Source organism: Trematomus bernacchii, unplaced genomic scaffold (genome assembly GCF_902827165.1).
Source record: "Trematomus bernacchii unplaced genomic scaffold, fTreBer1.1, whole genome shotgun sequence".
NCBI lineage: Eukaryota > Metazoa > Chordata > Actinopteri > Perciformes > Nototheniidae > Trematomus > Trematomus bernacchii.
Window position 1 is genome coordinate 3,243,147 of NW_022987869.1, and position 18,597 is coordinate 3,261,743.

General features: G+C 38.5%; 1 protein-coding gene across 1 annotated transcript; it reads right to left on the reverse strand.

The window, feature by feature from the left end:
• Positions 1-2,091: 2,091 nt before the first annotated feature.
• LOC117469218 lies at positions 2,092-8,594 on the reverse strand. Its single transcript, XM_034113599.1, has 6 exons — positions 8,382-8,594; positions 6,973-7,138; positions 6,557-6,563; positions 4,469-4,776; positions 3,338-3,400; positions 2,092-2,147 (listed from the first exon to the last, which is right to left on the reverse strand). The coding sequence occupies exons 1-6, from the start codon at positions 8,592-8,594 to the stop codon at positions 2,092-2,094; spliced, it is 813 nt and encodes a 270-aa protein (XP_033969490.1).
• Between the last annotated feature and the right edge of the window lie 10,003 nt (positions 8,595-18,597).

An 18,597-nucleotide genomic window follows, 5' to 3' on the forward strand; every position in this document is an offset into this window, starting at 1 on the left:
TGATTTGTATTTCTTTGCTGGATTGTTGACCTCTTCTCTCTCTGAGAGGAACAGGCAGCAGGGGCTGTCACACGGTTCTGTACAATATGTAAACTCTCCCTCCGTCTCTTTCGGGCCTATAACAGCGATGCCCAGGAAACCATGGAAATAAGCCTCCATTCTTTGAGATAATAACAGCATAGTGGATATATCAGGGTCAGAATACCTGAGACGAGATCTATGGCTTCTCCTTGCCTGACCAGACCTCTCTCTAGGTCGTCCTCAGACGAGCCCTCCATCGTCGCTTCCAGTCATCCCGGTTCTCCATACATCTGGCCAGTTCATTGGTACTTTGTGCTCCTGCGTCATTCTTGAGTACGTCCAGGTGACCTCAGACCTAGTGAGAACCAGATTCCACTATGAGAGAACCAGATTCCACTATGAGAGAACCAGATTCCACTATGAGAGACATCACTTGCCTCCTCATGTTGATAGATGTACATGCAGTGGTGTAACTATCGACGGTGCAGCCGGTGCAACGCACCGGGGCCCAGGGCCGGCCAGGGGCCCAATGGCATGGCGGGTTCACGCAGTCTTCAAAGTAACCAAGCAACCTAAATTAATTAAGTCCAAAACAATATTTGCACCGGTGCCACTCATAACCTTGTTATGCCACTGTGTACATGTATCTTTGTTGAGTAGGTTAAATCAGCCGGGCAGGGAGAGAATCTTCAGAGTTGATGGTGGCGGAGAGCTGGGCACAAAGCTCTGAACTCAAACAAACAGTGTTTGTGCTTCTGTCATTTGTCAAATCTCCAGCACAGACTTTTTATCTAATTATTTCTACTTTTCTATCTCAAAAGATTATGACTTTTTTATCTCATAATTATGACTTTTCATTGGGAAAGTCTTTTTTATTGGGGAAACAGGCTTCTATAAATAATAATGTGCAATTACATATACATTTTATTTTACTTCTAGAATAAGAAAAATAAACATAAGAATAGTCTACCGAAGATAAAAGCATGGACAAGTCTTTCCAAATCCTGCTGTGACATTAGTCTTTTAATCCTAGATATGTTCTTTAGGTGATAGTAGGCTGATTTAGTAACTGTTTTAATGTGACTGTTGAAGCTCAGGTCAGAGTCCATGGCTACACCTACATTTCTGGCTTTATATGTTTTTTTTAACATTGTATGTTGAGTTGGCACCTCAGCTCAAAACATACAAAAACACAGAAGAATAGAAAGTTAACCCATTGAAATGATATGAGAGCAGCGCTACAAACTACAATTCCCATTAGATACGCGCCCAAACATCGTTACGAAGTACACAGAGCTGACATATTTGTAGTTCTTCCGGCGTGTGTGCGTGGACTCGTTCGACTTGTCTTGCGTTGACGGCCGTATAGGCTCCATTCCCTTTCAGAAAGCCGTCAATCGGGCGCGATCCGAAACCAAAGCCTGTGTTTAAAAAAATATACAATACAAATGTGCACTTTTGCCTCCTTTGCAACGGCAGTATCGTTTGTCTAGTACTTCCGGGTGGCGATCTGAGTTCGGGTACCGTATCTGTGACGTGACAAAGGGTCGCCATGACAACGTGGGGATGAGATGTGGATAACTTTCCAGATAAAGACCATCCTGATACTCGAGTTGTGGTTTTCAATAAGTGAAAAAGAAAATTCAAAGTAATCACTACCATTTTAATATCTCAAGCATTTAAATATGTCCCCAAAAGCTTTCAAATGTAGTAGCAAAACCACAGTGATCCAGATCAGGATCATTTTAATTAGGCCTATAATTAAATGATATGCAAGCCTACCTCCAAAGCGTTATACTTCGGAAGTTAAACAAATTAGATAAGGCAGTGGATGGCAACGTACCAGATTTCACACATGAATATGCTTAATATAGGTTATGGTGTTCCTATCACTGACAATGAAATCATGTAGTATTTCAACTGTAATTTCCTAAAAAGTCAAATGCATTTTGGTGGAGGTTTTCATCTTATTTCTAATAGAAACATATTAAATACGACTCAAATGGAGCATATAAACAAGAGAATAAACGTGCAAAAACAAAACTGGAGTTCAAATAACAGTTTTTATTTTTATGCATTATCCCGGAGAATTCTTCGGCTGCCAGGAATGAGCCCACTCCTTGCCACTGAAAACAGAATGGAATAATGTTAGTTACAGGTACTGGTTTCGTCTTTCCGAAAAGCATAAAACATGTGTGAAGCAAACATCTTATAACTCAATTTATATAAGTAAATATTTCATTTTCCATTTATTAACGACCACCACCATTTAGAAAAAGTGAACATAGAAATGAAAACACATTTTCAAACAAACAATAAAAACAAACCAAAATACATACATTAACAACAATGAAGTTAAACAATCATTTGTTCCTACACTACTTCAGCTGCTTCAGAATAACAGCAGTGAAATATATAAGAGGACTGGTGGTAGATCTGGATGTTTTGCATTTGTTAAATATCATGTGTTTGTTCTCCAACATGGGACATCAGATGACATGAAGCCAAGTAACTGGAAGATATATATACCATACTGGACAGGGCTCCCACTCCACCAACATTTCTGCTTTTCCCTATCAAGAGAAGAAAACAAATCTCTAATTTCGGAAAGACCAAACGCATATTAGCTATTTAGCAAACAATTGTGGTGGAAATCACATAAATCATAAAGCACACCCTATGCATTACTTTTATTCCTGTCTAACCTTTCTCATTCTTTCTCTTATTAAACTCCTGATGGGGAAAGTTTCTAGGCGAGTGTGGTAGGAGCAATCTGTGAACATCAAAGCAGATTCCACATACAGTATTAGTCATATTAGAAATAAAATAAATACAACTATGAACACTTAAGTAGCAACCAGACTTGTACGATGAATAGTGATCACACTGTTATCACTGGTCAAAAGTTACTGTATACATCATTGAAATGGAACCAAGCTGCTCTCAGTCCTATAATGGGATGCTTGTTTGAATGGCCATACCACTGCTGAGCCTGAGATGACCAAAGAAAATACTGCACTGCTGCTTCCTTTACTGCCTAGCATTCTCATCACCACCTTATCAACTATGACTGTATGTATTTTAGTCTAATTAGACAATTAAAGCCCTTTGGATTTTTGGATAATGATTTTTGGATAATGTATCAGTTATAGTTATTAGTCACAATATAGCGTTGTTAACTCACTGAAGAAGCATCAATCACTGCGTTTATATGCACTTTGCTAAAGTACATGTCGATAGATTTATTAGAATACCAATCAATTCGACTCATGCACATGTTTATAATCAGTCAAAATACTTAATACTGTTAACATACCTGACTTTTTCTTTTTGCGTCTAGGACCAAGTACTGTGTCCCTCACGGACCCTGTCCTGACAGCTGTGGGTTGAAGAAGAAATATTACTATATACATACAGTATACCAAGTTAAGCTTAAACTCAAGTTTCAAAATACATCCCACAAATGCAGCATCACATGATGCAATAGGTGTTAGGTACAGATATCTTTTTGTTATTGCGATTTAATTGAGGTTGATCTATGAAGTCTAGGTGTTTTGTTGTCTTGCCTATATAATTGACTCCATACTTTATGTGTAAGGAATAGTTTGATAAATATTAACATGTTGTGCTGTAACGTTAAATGAATTTAACTTTGATTCAAAAACCTAAGTTTATTCCCCGTATATTCATTATGGGACAGTGTCATATCTAAATGCAGTTCTTGAGTATAAAGTTTAAATATGCTGCATGACGTTGTTGCATGAGTTGCTTCAAAGTTTACCCCTAGGGTCAGGGATTGCTTTAGGTAGACCACAATATTAATGATATCAACCTCTCGTACAATATATGGACATGAGCCAAATCATTTTGATGTAATCGACCTACTGCCCAACGCTACAATGTAAGACCCTTTCTGTGTGTAAACAAAATGACATGAGTTTTATTTTGTGATTTATCAAATGTATAGTAAGCCTGCTGTTGCTTTGCATTTTTGTGTGAAAAAGGTATAACCATATAGTAACCACATGTCTGTTCAGGAATGAAAGAATGTATTTTTCTAAATGTTTAATATTTATTTATATCCAAGTACCTAAGGATATAAACATACCCAAGTATCCCATTTTCCTTTCATATTTATGAAGTTGTAGGTGAAATTGTTATTTAGATTAAGCTATTGTTGTTATTATTATTTACCTATTGGAACAATCATTATTCCCAAAAATGCAAGAAGTGCAATTAGGTGTTTTGAGATATTGTAGAAGCATGACTTGTCAACAAGTTACCTCCAATAATCTTTTAGGAAGATATCGGAAAACACTCTTGACTTTTATAAATATAAAAGCTGCAAATCTCAGAGAACACATGTCACTGTGTGTGCTGTGTGCTCTGCATGTGTGACCATTAAAGAGGGTTTCATCCCTCCGATTCGATCTATCTATTTTATTACCTGGCCCCTCCGTGGTGGTAGCCTGTCTCAGATCATCCCGCTGGGGCTGCTCCTCCTGCCCCACCTCTATGATGGTGCACTGCTTCACGGGGGGGGTCTTCAGCACCTCCACCTGCACGGTGCTTGTCTCTGGCACCTGGCTCTCTGACGTCCCTGCCTCCTGCCCTACCTCTTTGGTGGTACACTGCTTCACGGGGGGGGTCTTCAGCACCTCCACCTGCACGGTGCTTGTCTCTGGCACCTGGCTCTCTGACGTCCCTGCCTCCTGCCCTACCTCTTTGGTGGTACACTGCTTCACGGGGGGGGGGCTTCAGCACCTCCACCTGCACAGTGCTTGTCTCTGACGTCCCTGCCTCCTGCCAGTTGTTTTCTGGTTCAGATGGGTCACAGGGTGTGAGGTTCAGCGTGACTGTCTCTTCCTCACCCCTAGATTCCACCGGGTCCGTCTGCGGCGCGTTACGGACGCGTTACGGCTGCGCCGCGGTGCTCAAGGTGATCGCGGCCACTCTAGTCAATGGGTGCTATTCCACCACACGCGGCGCGTTACGGCTCAGAAGCGTCCCAGAAGCGGCTCGGCGCAGGGCTTTTCTAAAATTAGGATCGAATCCTATTTTTGTCGCAGCGCAGCCGTAACGTAAGGTCGGGCAGGCAGGAAGTGGAACGTTCAGAGCTATATAGACCTATATATATACACACACACAAACTAATTTTGCAGACCCTATCCCTCCGTAGTCTTTCAAGTAGGAGGAGAAATGCCAGCGTTCTCCTCCGGTTTACAGGCACTGTGTACATTATATATATAGAATAATTATGATGATGAATGCATTTTTTTTACCACTAAAATACAGCAACACATCTTTGATTCATGTCGTTTATAACTGGAATATTACAGTTATTATTAACTTTGTCTGTACAAAGTAGCCTGTCCAGGAAATATGCCCAAATCAACAAAAACTGCGAGCCGGCAGGCAAGACTCTCCGCTTCTGAAATGCTTCTGAAACGCGCCTGGTAGGGTATGACGCCGGAGGAGGCCGGACCAAAACCGCGGCGCAGACGGACCCGGTGGAATCTAGGGGTTAGGATCTTCCGCAACCCCCTGGCCAGTGGAGTCCTGTGTCCAACCTGTGCAAGTTAAACAAATGTTGGTCTTGATTTGCTTAAGACAAAGAGGTTAACTCATATATCTAGAAATAAGAAATACAGCGTGCTTAAGGTATGTTTCCAGACAGGGTCAAAAATATACTCGTCATGTCATAGGACTGTGTGCAGTCAAAGTTAATAGCAGTAATAGTGGTATTTATCCAGTCAACCATTTATGGTTTTGTTTTTGCGATATTATTCTTCCGATTTGTGTCTACATTCCATGTGATGTGACATGTCAATTTGTCGGTAGACAACATATAGACGTGTGCATGTATGTTCCCTTACATTATTTACATCCACACATTTTGTTCAGAATTTATAAGACTGACGCAAACGTGTTTTGCATAAGTGCAATCAAATAAGTAGCAAGTCGCTTTGGATAAAAACGTCTGCTAAATGTAATATAAAGGGACCTCTGGATGCACTGGATAACTGCTTTTGTTTACAACCCGAGAAACATGACCTTAATACAGAACTGCCAAACTGAATATGTGGTCAACTGGGATCGTCTTCATGTATTGTGCTCTTACCATTAACCTCAAAACATTTCTCCCTTTTGGGCGTTGATAAAGCAAACAGTTTAGGAACGGTTTGCTAAAAGGAAATTGCTTAAGAGATGGCTCAAGCCTAAAACTACATTTCAGTCATCAAACCCAACTACCTTGACATTAACAACTTTTAATTTGTATACAATGAATGCGCAAGTGGTAGCACAATACCCCAAAATGGTTTTTCAAATTCAAGTAAACTTGCCTACCTATTTCCTGATAAATAACAGTTAAATGTCCACAAGTCCCCTCTGCAGAGTAAGCCATGTCTCATTAGGCTACATACTCAGTGTTTAAAAATGTATTTATTGTATGTAGTTTGCTAAAATAATGAACAGTCAAACGTTGTCCATATCCCTAAATATTTTGCTTTTTGCTTTGCAACTTTTGTAATACTTTGCAGCTAAAAATAGTGACAGTTAACAGGTAGAAAGGATGTGTGTTAGTTGTCTCACAAAAATATAGTTTGCCAAACCCAAATAAATGGCTCGAATGACTGCTTTCTGGCTGTATCAAAGGATAAATACTGGATCAAGTTGTTGTCCCACAAGATTTGGATGGATTGAAAACAGTCGCTGTAAGTTGTTAACTTAACTGACTTTATTAAATGAGTTGATCCAAACTCATTCCATATAACTGTGTTGGTTATAAGGAAATGTTAAGCTCTCCAACGTTTATACTGTCAGGGAGGTAAGGACTCGTTGACTGAACATGTTTTAGGGGTGAACCATCCCTAGAAGAGTTTAACATTGATACAAACATTTTGTGTACACAATACTGTGAACTGTGAAGATATAGTGCAAGCATCTCACCTTCACAAAGGAACTCATAAAAAGTGCCTATCTTGTCAAGGTAATCCTGGGCATAGGCGGTCAGTGTGCAGCGAGGGGTTAGGATTTCACATTTGACCTCCTTCTTCCTGGTCTCCTTGCCAAGAAGCAGCACTGGTTTAAAGCCAATGGCATGGAGTTTCTCAAGCTGTAATGACAAAATAATATATTTACTGTTTAAAGAAATGGAAAGGAAACAACTATATAACTACAACTATAACATTACTGATGACAGCATCTAGTTGTATGCCATTCATAAACCTAGATGCTGAGTTTAGCTTTTGCAGAATCATGTATTTACCAGGAAGGGTTACACAGTAGAAGCAGAAAAATATTTTATAGACAAACACAAAATACAAATAAATCAGTATCCTGAGTCCCAGTTCAAACCCTGATAATCTTAAAGTTAAAGTACAATAAGATGCAAATGTGTGACCACTCAACAATTAACAGTTAACACTTGTGTACACAATGAGTATTGCATAATTAAAAATGTAACACAATCCAAGCATAGCTTGACACTGTTGAAATTGAAATTGCGTGCTGCAATGTAAAACGTTCCCGTATGTTGTGGCTGCAGTCGTAAGAGTAATATAGAGTAGTAACATACAATGATGTAGTCTTATTAAAGGTGGGGTAGGTAAGTTTGAGAAACCGGCTTGAGATACACTTTTTGTTATATTCCATGGAATGCTCTTAACATCCCGATAGCAATGAATATCTTAAGTGCTTTGACAAAAAATCCATAAAAAAATGTCATCTGTGGAAGCCGTAATACTGTAAAAAGCACGACCAATCATTTTAGCCGGCCCGGCTAAAATAACTGGATGGCCTACCTGCCTGTCAGCCTTCCATCTGTGCACAAACTTATCTCGTGCCCTCATTGGTCATGTGCGCGTTCGTGTGTGTTGGAGGAGGGGCTCTGTGAGGAAGTGGCAGATTTTCTCCGGTTGTGTATTTTCAAATTCTAGCGCACTCAAGCTGGTTTCTCAAACTTACCTACCCTACCTTTAATGTCTAAAAGTGTGTACATAAGCAAGAATGGAACACAACATGGAAGTGAAGGAAGTGCTCTGTTTATTTAAATGTGAAAGTTAAATTAAAATAGTGTCCCTTGGCTGTGAAAGTTAAGATAAGAGTAGTTTTAAAATTGAAAGAAAAGAGAATATTAAATAATACCTTTGCAATAATATCTATATTTGAAGTTGATATCAAAGTGTATATTGGTTAATAAGATACAAACATCATTAAGAAATAAATGTATATAAAAACAACATTCAACTTTATCCTGGCCCAATATATTGGCAAACAGTCGGGGGTCCGTCTGTGTCAGTTCTTTGGTGTCAGCTTGGTGTGTCCGGGCATTAACATACAGTAAAAAGTGTACATACCAAGACAATGGCTTCATCCTTGATGGAAGCAATGTTGTGGTTCTTCTTCCGCCCAGACACCCAATCCTCTCGCTTCTCATCAAACCGCTTGAGCTTCTTCTCAAGGCGCAGCTTTTTTGGCTGCTCCTTAAGGCAATGTGCACAGATCTTCTGTGCACAAAATAAAATGTTCTGACAGAAGGGACATGTCTTTTTTGTAGACCCACCTGGCATGATTAACACAGGATTACAAACAGACAGACTGACAAACACAGGAAAGTAGAGAAGTACACAGAATAGATAGAAGGGTGAATAAAGAAATAGATGATAGATATAAGAGAGCTAGATAGGGAGATAGGGAGAGTTTGGCTCTTAAAAGTGCCGTTGGTTTTATGATGGTGTAGATCAGTGTATGGGTTTGTGGTGTGGGTACAGGAGCTGCAGGAGAGAACAGAAAAAGTGAATTATGTAGTGAAACTAGCTTTTTTAAATGCACATTGTGACGGTTTAACTACTTTAGACAGACTGAGTGAGTTAATTTACGTGTTTCCTGTTTCAGACTCGTAACAAGCACATGGCCGTGCACATGAACTATGCCCCTCCCCCCCAAACATATGTTAAATGTCCGCTCGGCAGCACTGTCATGTGTCAAACAAAAGCGATTAAGATAACGTATAACTCACACTTTAACACCGACGTATGTAGCCGTAATTAAGACAAATATTTTCCACACACCACTTATGAGCTGATATAAATGTAGCTAAACTAGTTTAAGCTTATGTTGAACGTGAGCTAGCTAGCTAGCCGCCCGCAAGAATAATTTCACATTAATGTTGCTTTGCTGATTATGGCGGAAGCATTTCTCAGACTTAGAACAGTTCATTATGTATGATGAACTATGCGAGAAAAGGCTTAAAAAAAAGCCCCAATTATTAAATCATGCATCAGACTTTAGTGACACAACTTACTTTGTCGGAGGATGGATCGCAATGCCGATGGCAGCGGTCTTTGGCCAATAGGTGGTGCTCTGAATTATGTCATTTCCTGTACCGATTATACAATAAAATATTAATACATTTCCTATATTTTGACACAATAACTATTTAATAACCTAAGTAGCCTACAGACAAAAACAAAAAAGTATATATTGCCTTATAAAATGCAGAAAAGTGTAAACACCAAGCATGATAATAATAAAATAAAAGACTAATGATATCTTAAACCTTAATAAATAAAATGGAAAATTAACCGACAACAACAATTTAACATAAATAAAACAAGGATTAAAACAAGGATAAGTTTGACTCAATGTTGTGTAAAGTACCCGTTATGGTTAAAAAATTAATAAAAAAAAAAAAAAAACATTGAAAATAATACAGCTTCCGGTTTCCGACGGTCTCCCTTCTCCTGGCAAATATCCTAAACCTTAATAAATAAAATGGACAATTGATCGACAATAACAATTTAACATAAACAAAACAAGGATAAGTTTGACTCAATGTTATGTAAAGTACCCGTTATGGTTAAAAAAAATAAACATTAGAAAATAATACAGCTTCCGGCTTCCCGAGACACGAAGAGGAGACACGAACAATTCTTCCACTTAAAATGCATTACTTTGAAAATCGTGCTTTCTGACACGAAAGAAACGTGTGCATAAACACCATATCCCTACATGCATTGCGGCTAAAACATCCAATCACCGCTGAGGATTATTGAAAAGTCCTAAATCTGTTTCTGGTATTGTTTCGGACTTTATTTTGAAATTCAGTTCAGACGGCAACAAACAAAAGTCCGAAATGATACGATTTTAAATAAAAGCAATAATCGTGGCTTGATATTGAGTAAGAACATGTTTTTATGAACCACACAGCTTCCGGTTTTCCACGACCAGACCGAGAAAAAGACGTGTTGACTTTATTTTGAAATTTAGTTCCTGACGGACGTCAAAATAGCCCGAGATTATCGAATTAAACCAATAAATAAAAACAAGGATAATTGTGTGTTATTGTTGAGTAAATAACAGTGTGTTATTTTGAAAAGAATAACAAATTAGAAGGAAAAAAAGATTTTAAAAATACAGATTTCAGTATCCTGAGGCTCTGAGCCCCATTTCTTTTCCTCACAGACGGCAACAAAAGTCCGAAATGATACGATTTTAAATAAAAGCAATAATCGTGGCTTGATATTGAGTAAGAACATGTTTTTATGAACCACACAGCTTCCGGTCTTCCACGACCAGACCGAGAAAAAGACGTGTTGCAGGCACGAAACACATTACCAATAGAAATACATTGCTTTTAAAATCGTTCTGTGTGACACGAAAATAAGGGGATAATCGTGGTGGTGCACACGAATCAATAGATTAAATAACGTGACTATAACACGAAATGCCGTGAGACTGGGTTGGTCCTCAACGTGAGCTCAGTCATCCAAGATCTTGTATTCGCCAAGATGTTACACTATCTATAACTATATATCTGTCTATCTCTCTCTCTCTCTCTATCTATCTATCAATATATCTATCTATCTATCTATCTCTCTATCTATAAGGAACCGCAGTAGACAAAAGGCGTTGCTATAGCAACACGTCATGTTTACGCTGCATTTTCTATGAGGTAAATATTACCCACTGGCGGATATAGGTATAAATGGCAAATTTTTGGGCGATTTTTTCAATCTGACTTCATATTGACAATTTTTAACAACAGAGGGTGCTACATAACACACTTTCAGGAAAAGTCACGGACTGGGAGACTTTAATATTTTATTGAAAAAAAGTTACATACAATCAAAAAACAGCTGCGGGTAAAATTTACCCGTTGGCGGTTCTAGTGTTAAATAGTTATTAGTTACCCTGAATATTTCTTCTCCCGTAGTATGGCTTTCCATTTCTTTGCAAAAGAAAAACATCTCTTTGATAGAGTCAGCATCAACATATCTGACGTTTGCCAGAAGTTGGGCAGCCCCACTTATGTCAGTAGATTCGTCTATTTGTAGGGAAAATCTGCCGCTCGCCTGCAGTGCCATAAGACAGGTAACTTTCATGATACTGTCTGCTGACAGTTTTTTTCCTCTTTTCTTTCGGTGGTGGGTTGTCGGCAGTCTCTGCACTGGTGGTTGGTGGTTTGCTCCGCACAAGAAATCGCTCCATTTTCCCTCTTGCGTGTTTCTCTGTTTTAATGTTGTCCTTCAGCCTTCGATGTGACACGGTCTTATAATTCCCACCTGCAACTGCGTTAACAGCGAAATATGGGGTTCTGTGAGGATTTTTTTTTAAAGAATTGTTTTTAGGTATAGAGTTTGCCTCTGTATTATGAAATGAGTGCATACAAAGTACTGATATAGTAAATAAAAAAATAATTATTTTTGTGTAGTTGTATATTGCAATAATAACGTATGGTTGTCACAAAATCCCACGGCACACCCGGACTTGCCTCACGGCACACCAGTGTGCCGCGGCACACCGTTTGGGAACCACTGCGCTAACTAACCGAACTGTACCTACAACTGTTGTTATAGAAGAGTAAGTTATTTTTACCTGTAATAAACTACTACTGTTTGATGAGAAATCAAATCATGGTTTGCTATATATGAATGATATGTTATAGGAGCAAATAATTCAGGGAAGAAAGGATAGGCCTACTAAGTATTTCCATCAAACTTTATTTTTAGAAATGTACAAAATGAACATGCGTAAATATACATATATACACTGTATATCATCCATTCCTCCCCTTATAGACGTTTTCGGCATCTTGCCTATCGCAGCTTTGTAAGCGGCTGCCGGGGCTTTTTAGGACGAGGCATCAGAGTGGGTCATCCCGTGTGTGTGTTGTTTAGCTATGTAGCATACACGCTATGAACGGTAGCTTGGTAGCATACACGCCAGGAACGCCAACTATAATGTACTGACCGTACGGTAAATCACCCGGAGTATACTGTCTATGAGTATTTCGTGTGTGAATGCAGACATTCTCCTGCTATGAGATACATGTATGTAAGGCCATCTGCTGATATTAGAGTTGATATATGGAAACGCTAGCAACTTAGTTAGCACAGTGTCAATGGCTTAGCAGTCCGACACACGTTTACACATTTAAACAGTCGTGGTAGATACCTTGTTTGGGAGACATTCCTAACGAAATGAAGTGCCAATCACAAAATATTATTGAAACTTAGTCGTTTTATGTTCGTCAGCTTGCCAGCTGGATTACAATGCTAACCTACGTTTGCTAGTTGTTCAGTGTAATATGCTATAGGCTACTATACTATACTATACTATACTATCAACAACAGATAGTGGTTCATATTAGGCTATCAAGAACATGTTTACAATTGCAATCTTATACGGGTAGTCTGCTACATTCATTGTAGCTGGCATAACAACGTTTTCCCAAGCAAACTCATGTCTAGCTCCGTTGTTTAGCTCGGTAGCATACACGCTAGGAACGCCAGCTATAATGTAATTACGTTTCGCGACTGACCGTACGGTAAATCACCCGGAGTATACTGTCTATCAGAGGTGGGGACTCGAGTCACATGACTTGACTCAAGTCAGACTCGAGTCCCATATTTTTTGACTTGAGACTTGCTTGACTAACATTGATAAAAGACTTGACTTGACTTTGACTTGGTATTCATGACTTGAGACTTGACTTAAGCTTGAGACAGATGACTTGAAAGGACTTGACTGTTTAAAATTAAATATTTGCGTTTGTTTTTGTAGTGAGATATTACGTTTAGTTTTTTCAAAAAACGTGATTGGGTGATTATAGCGCAGTGCGCGCAAACCTGGCAACCCACTACGGCAGGAGTGTCAGTTAACATGGCAGCGGCTAGCGTTACTCCAAAAATAGTGAAGTTTGGATTCAAGGATTATGTTGTCGATGACGCTAATAAGAAGAGAACAGTGGTATGAAGGGTCTGCAGCATAAAGATCAGTGACACGACCACCACAACATCCAACTTCATTCGTCACTACAAAAAACCCACAGAGAAAGGTGCGTGAATGTGTTGTGTTAGCTAGAAAGCTAACGTTAAGTTTAAGCTACGTTAGACTTGGTTTCAAATCGATTAAGCATTGCAAAGAGAAGACAAAACGGTAAATGAACACTAGAACCTCCAAGGGATTCATTTTGACTAACCCCGATACTGACGGGCTGTCATTTCCCCTGTGTTATCAGAAGTTACTGTAATCTGTTGAATAATGTAGTTCATCTACTTTTAGTAGTTTGTTTAAATGTTTTAATTATGTTGTTTTTGTTTGTAGAAGTGCATCATTCCTTGATTTATTGTAAAAATGTATCTGAACTTTTTGATCTGTTATGATGATAAACTGAAGCAATTTCTAAATTAACCCAATTAAGTGAGTTTTAAATCGTCCTACTTTTAGTTTATAAGGAAATTATGAAGAGGAACAAATTAAATGATTTGAAAATGATATATATGTAGGTGCTGATGCTGTTGGCGGTTCTAGTGTTAACAGACATTTAAATTAAATATGTGTAATGGCAAATGCCATATATGATTTTCTTACCTGGAATTCTGCCTTTTTGAACAGACTTTTTGATTGAGTCCTAGCTATATTGTCTGCAGTTCTAGGGTTAATATGAATCTAATATAATTGCCATCGGTCTAAATTAGATTTCAAATGATTAACTGTGTATGTAATGAAGATCATAGTGTGGGTTGAATCCATTTTCATAACCACTGTCATGATTTAAATGCAGAAACTGGGCTTATTCATCAGAATTTCGTATGACTTGACTTGACTTGCTTGCCCTGAGCAATGACTTGACTTGACTTGCTTGACTCTCACCACAGTGACTTGGGACTTGCTTGATACTTGTAGGTCAAGACTTGAGACTTGCTCATGACTTGCACATGTAGGACTTACTCCCACCTCTGCTGTCTATGAGTATTTCGTGTGTGAATGCAGACATTCTCCTGCTATGAGATACATGTATGTAAGGCCATCTGCTGATATTAGAGTTGATATATGGAAACGCTAGCAGTCCGACACACGTTTACACATTTAAACAGTCGTGGTAGATACCTTGTTTGATAAATACACAAATAACAATGCAAACTTACAGGTTGTGTACCCGAATCTTCCCCTGCTCCAAACGGTCCAAACAAACTAGGAATAGCATCGTCCTTCAGTTTCAAATGCTGTCCCCGAACTCTTTAGTCCCCGGAACTGTCCTAGTAGATTGCGTTCTCACCGGAATAAGTCGATGAGGGAGGATTACGCAAATGGAGGCGCTGACGTCATATTTGCCATATCTCTGGAACCCATTGGTCGATTTTGGTGATTGATACCTCTTTTTCACCGTTAGGGCCAATAGAATCGAGGGGAAGTTCATAAATCCATTTTAACATTACCATTGAGGATTGAGAGTGATGCGCACGCAGTTTGCCCAAAACCGGAAGCTCTGTTACACTCTATATGAAAAATACGTTTATTGACATAAATGTTATGATGGATTATCAGTAATCATTTCAAAGTGACACAAAGATATTGGATTAACCTTCAGCAGCGTTTATATGTGTTTTAACACTAGAACCGCCAATCGGGTCAATTTGACCCAGAGCTGTTTTTTATTGTATATAACTTTTTTTCAATAAAATATTAAAGTCTCCCAGTCCGTGACTTTTCCTGAAAGTGTGTTATGTAGCACCCTATGTTGTTAAAAATGGTCAATATGAAGTCAGATTGAAGAAATCGCCAAAAAAATTGCCATTTATACCTATTTCCGCCCAGCGAGTCATATTGACCCCACCCCTTTTCATAAAAATATGACGTGTTGCTATAGCAACGCCTTTTGTCTACTGCGGTTCCTTATAGATTGAGAGATAGATTGAGAGAGAGAGAGATAGATGGATAGATATATTGATAGATAGTTATAGATAGAGAGAGAGAGAGAGATAAAGACAGTCTGTAGTGAAGGAGTGCGCTCCCGCTCACGGGAGACTGCTCGCGCTGCGCTCCGCAGCAAACAGCTGTGGGGCGAGTTGAAAGTACGTTATGCTGGCCTGGGTGTCTAAATAATGCTTCCGGGCCAGCGGGCCATTTATAATGTTGAGCCCTGTCATATGAAAAGCTGAGAGTCCACAGATTCTATTGGTATAAGTAGTTATACAAATACTGTTTCAATCACATTAGTATGCATAAAAAGTGACAGGTCACATCCCCCACTACTTATGCTAATGAGCCCCTTTGATATGCTAATGAGCCCCTTTGTTCGAGGTGTTACCACGTGTAGGTGTGATATCACAGATAGCTGTGATATCCTTTGATGTGAGGGGTGAGGTGTTGTAACATGTAGGTGTGATATTCCCCCTTGTAGTAGATCCTTTGTTGTCTAATCTAATTAGCCTTTGATGTCTGCCCCTTTGTTGTCTAATCGAATTACCCTTTGATGTCTATCCTTTGATGTGAGGGGTGAGGTGTTGTAACATGTAGGTGTGATATTCCCCCTTGTAGTAGATCCTTTGTTGTCTAATCTAATTAGCCTTTGATGTCTGCCCTTTGTTGTCTAATCTAATTACCCTTTGATGTCTGTCCTTTTATGTGAGGGTGGTGAGGTGTTGTAACATGTAGGTGTGATATCACACCGACGTGTTATAAGCCTTTGATGTCAATCTAATTAGCCCTTTGATGTCAGTCCTTTGATGTAAGGGGGGTGAGGTGTTATAACATGATATCGCACCGGCGTGTTATAAGCCTTTGATGTCAATCTAATTAGCCCTTGAAGTCAATCTAATTAGCCCTTTGATGTATGTCCTTTGATCAGTGTTTGTAACTAGTATTAAGACAGTCTCTTTGAAGTTGTGTGAGACTGTCTCGCACCCCGTCCTCCTCCCACCCCGTCCCCGTCCCCCTCCCACCCCTTCCCCATTCCTTTTGCTGTGATGTCAGAAGATAGAGGTGGGGGTGGAGTTAGATAAAAAAGAAATCCGTGCAAACTAAATAAAAAGCCACTCACCAAGTCACCTAAACTTTCAAAAACGAAAATGGCAAAGAGACGCATCGATATGGGTTTAATCAGCGAGACGCCTGTGACAACTTACCGCCATCCGTCGGGAGCGCCAGTCAAGAAACGGATGCAGTATCTGTGCCGGGTTCAGACCCTCCGTCTGAGGCTCTTCATGAAAAATGGAGTCTGGATGTGTGAGACTGTCTCCCCTCACACACCCTCCCACCCCCTCCCCTCCCCCAGCCGGTCACCTCCTGATTTGGCTATCAGCCATTAATTTTCACTCACCAAGTCACCTAAAACTTTTATTGTCCTCTCTAAATTAGATTAGTTTTAATATGATTTGTGTTAACTATGGATGTTCTCTTAAGTTGTAGGGCTTGTGAACTAATGTTTAATTATTTTACTAACTACAACAAAGTCTCTTTGAGAGGAAAATAATAATTTAAAGATCTTAATGACCCCTTGATCTTGTCTTTTTATTGTTTAATTACTTTATTAACTATAAGGAAGATTTACTGGTATGCTTCCCTAGATGATGTAAATAGTCCAAGTGCCGTGTTAGGGGGACATTACGGAACTCAGGAGTCCGCCCTTTGAGGCGTTGTTAACATTAATGCTTTTTGCTTTTGTTTTTGTTACTAAGATACTTTTTAGATACACTTTTGAAGTGAGCAATACTTTACAACTGGTAGAAAGTTAAGTACTTTGTATGGAATTGGGTTTTCTTTTAGAGCTGTTTTCAGTGAGACAATGCAGTTTCTGATCATTTTAAGTTTTTAAGTTTCAAGGCTTTATGGCATATGCCCATTAGCTACAGTGTCGATATGTCAATGAAAAACACAGGTCACAGGCTCCTTCAACAGTGCAACAAATATATATATATATATATATATATATATATATATATATACATATAGAGCACATAAAACAGATAAAATACTGCAATAGAGTGTTTTGATATGACAGATTTGTGCGTAATTCTCTCACAAAGGAACTGTAAGATACACGTTTATGTATGGAAAACTTTATAACTTGGTAAAATATTCATTCATTTGTAATGAATTACTTGACTAACATTACTTTTTTTAAATATATGTTTTTAGATGCTTTACTTTTGATTTCTTTCATGTTATTTTAACACAACATTACTTTTTTCATATTTTTCAACATACTGTGATATTTGTTTTTTCTCACCTTTTTCCATTATATTTTTGAATATACAGACACTCAACGCAATAAGTCCCACCCCAATCAGCAAATCATCCAAAACTAAGGACCCCCACTAAGACGAACAGATTTTCTTTAAGATTGTGACTCTTAAAGGCACTTTGGGACTTTAGTAAGACAATCCAGTTTTCTGGAAATAACTTAAATGATTTTTGTTTTTCTCCTACAAAGATACTTATAGTTACACTTTAATGGATGCAAAACTTTATAACTTGGTAAAATATTCATTAATTTGTAATGAATTGAGATTCTTAAAGAATCAAACTCTAAATGGAGAGTTTGTGAGTTTAACACTGTTTCGATGAAACAATGCAGTTTTGATAACTTCACTTGACTAACATTACTTTTTTAAATATATGTTTTGTTAGATGACTTTACTGATTTTTGCTTTTTTCTTCCTTGCTTTTGTTTGTGTTACTAAGATACTTTTAGATACACTTAGAAGTGTGCAACACTTTACAACTGATAGAATAGTACTTTGTAAGGAATTCGTTTTCTTGGTAGAATATAAAGTACTTTGTAAGGAATTGGGTTTCTTAACAATCCTGCTCCACCATTAAATCACTTAATCTGCTACTTCCAGGCAAAGCTTTAAAACTTGTATCGTGTATTAAGTCATGTCTAGGCAAAAATGAGAGTCCTGGGTGCTTTAAAACATTTCTTAGAACATTTTGATATATTCAAACACATAATGAACTGCAATGACTCTGGCTCACTGCTGCATCAAATTTATTTTACACTGTTGTGAGGACAAGACTGTGAGACTCTCAGACCCTTTGTTGTCAATCTAATTAGCCTTGATCTATAAAAAAGTCACCTACTACTTTTATTTGTCCTCTCTAAATTAGATTTAGGGTTTTTAAAATTCTGAAAAGGCGTGTTGTGAGGGGGAAAAAACAGATGTATGTATGCGGTTTTGAATGGTGGCTGGTTGATGAAAACTGATCCAAAATAAGGGGTCAGGAATAATATGGCTTGAAATATGAGCAATCATGTTAATAGCTACAGATACGGTAAAGTACTAC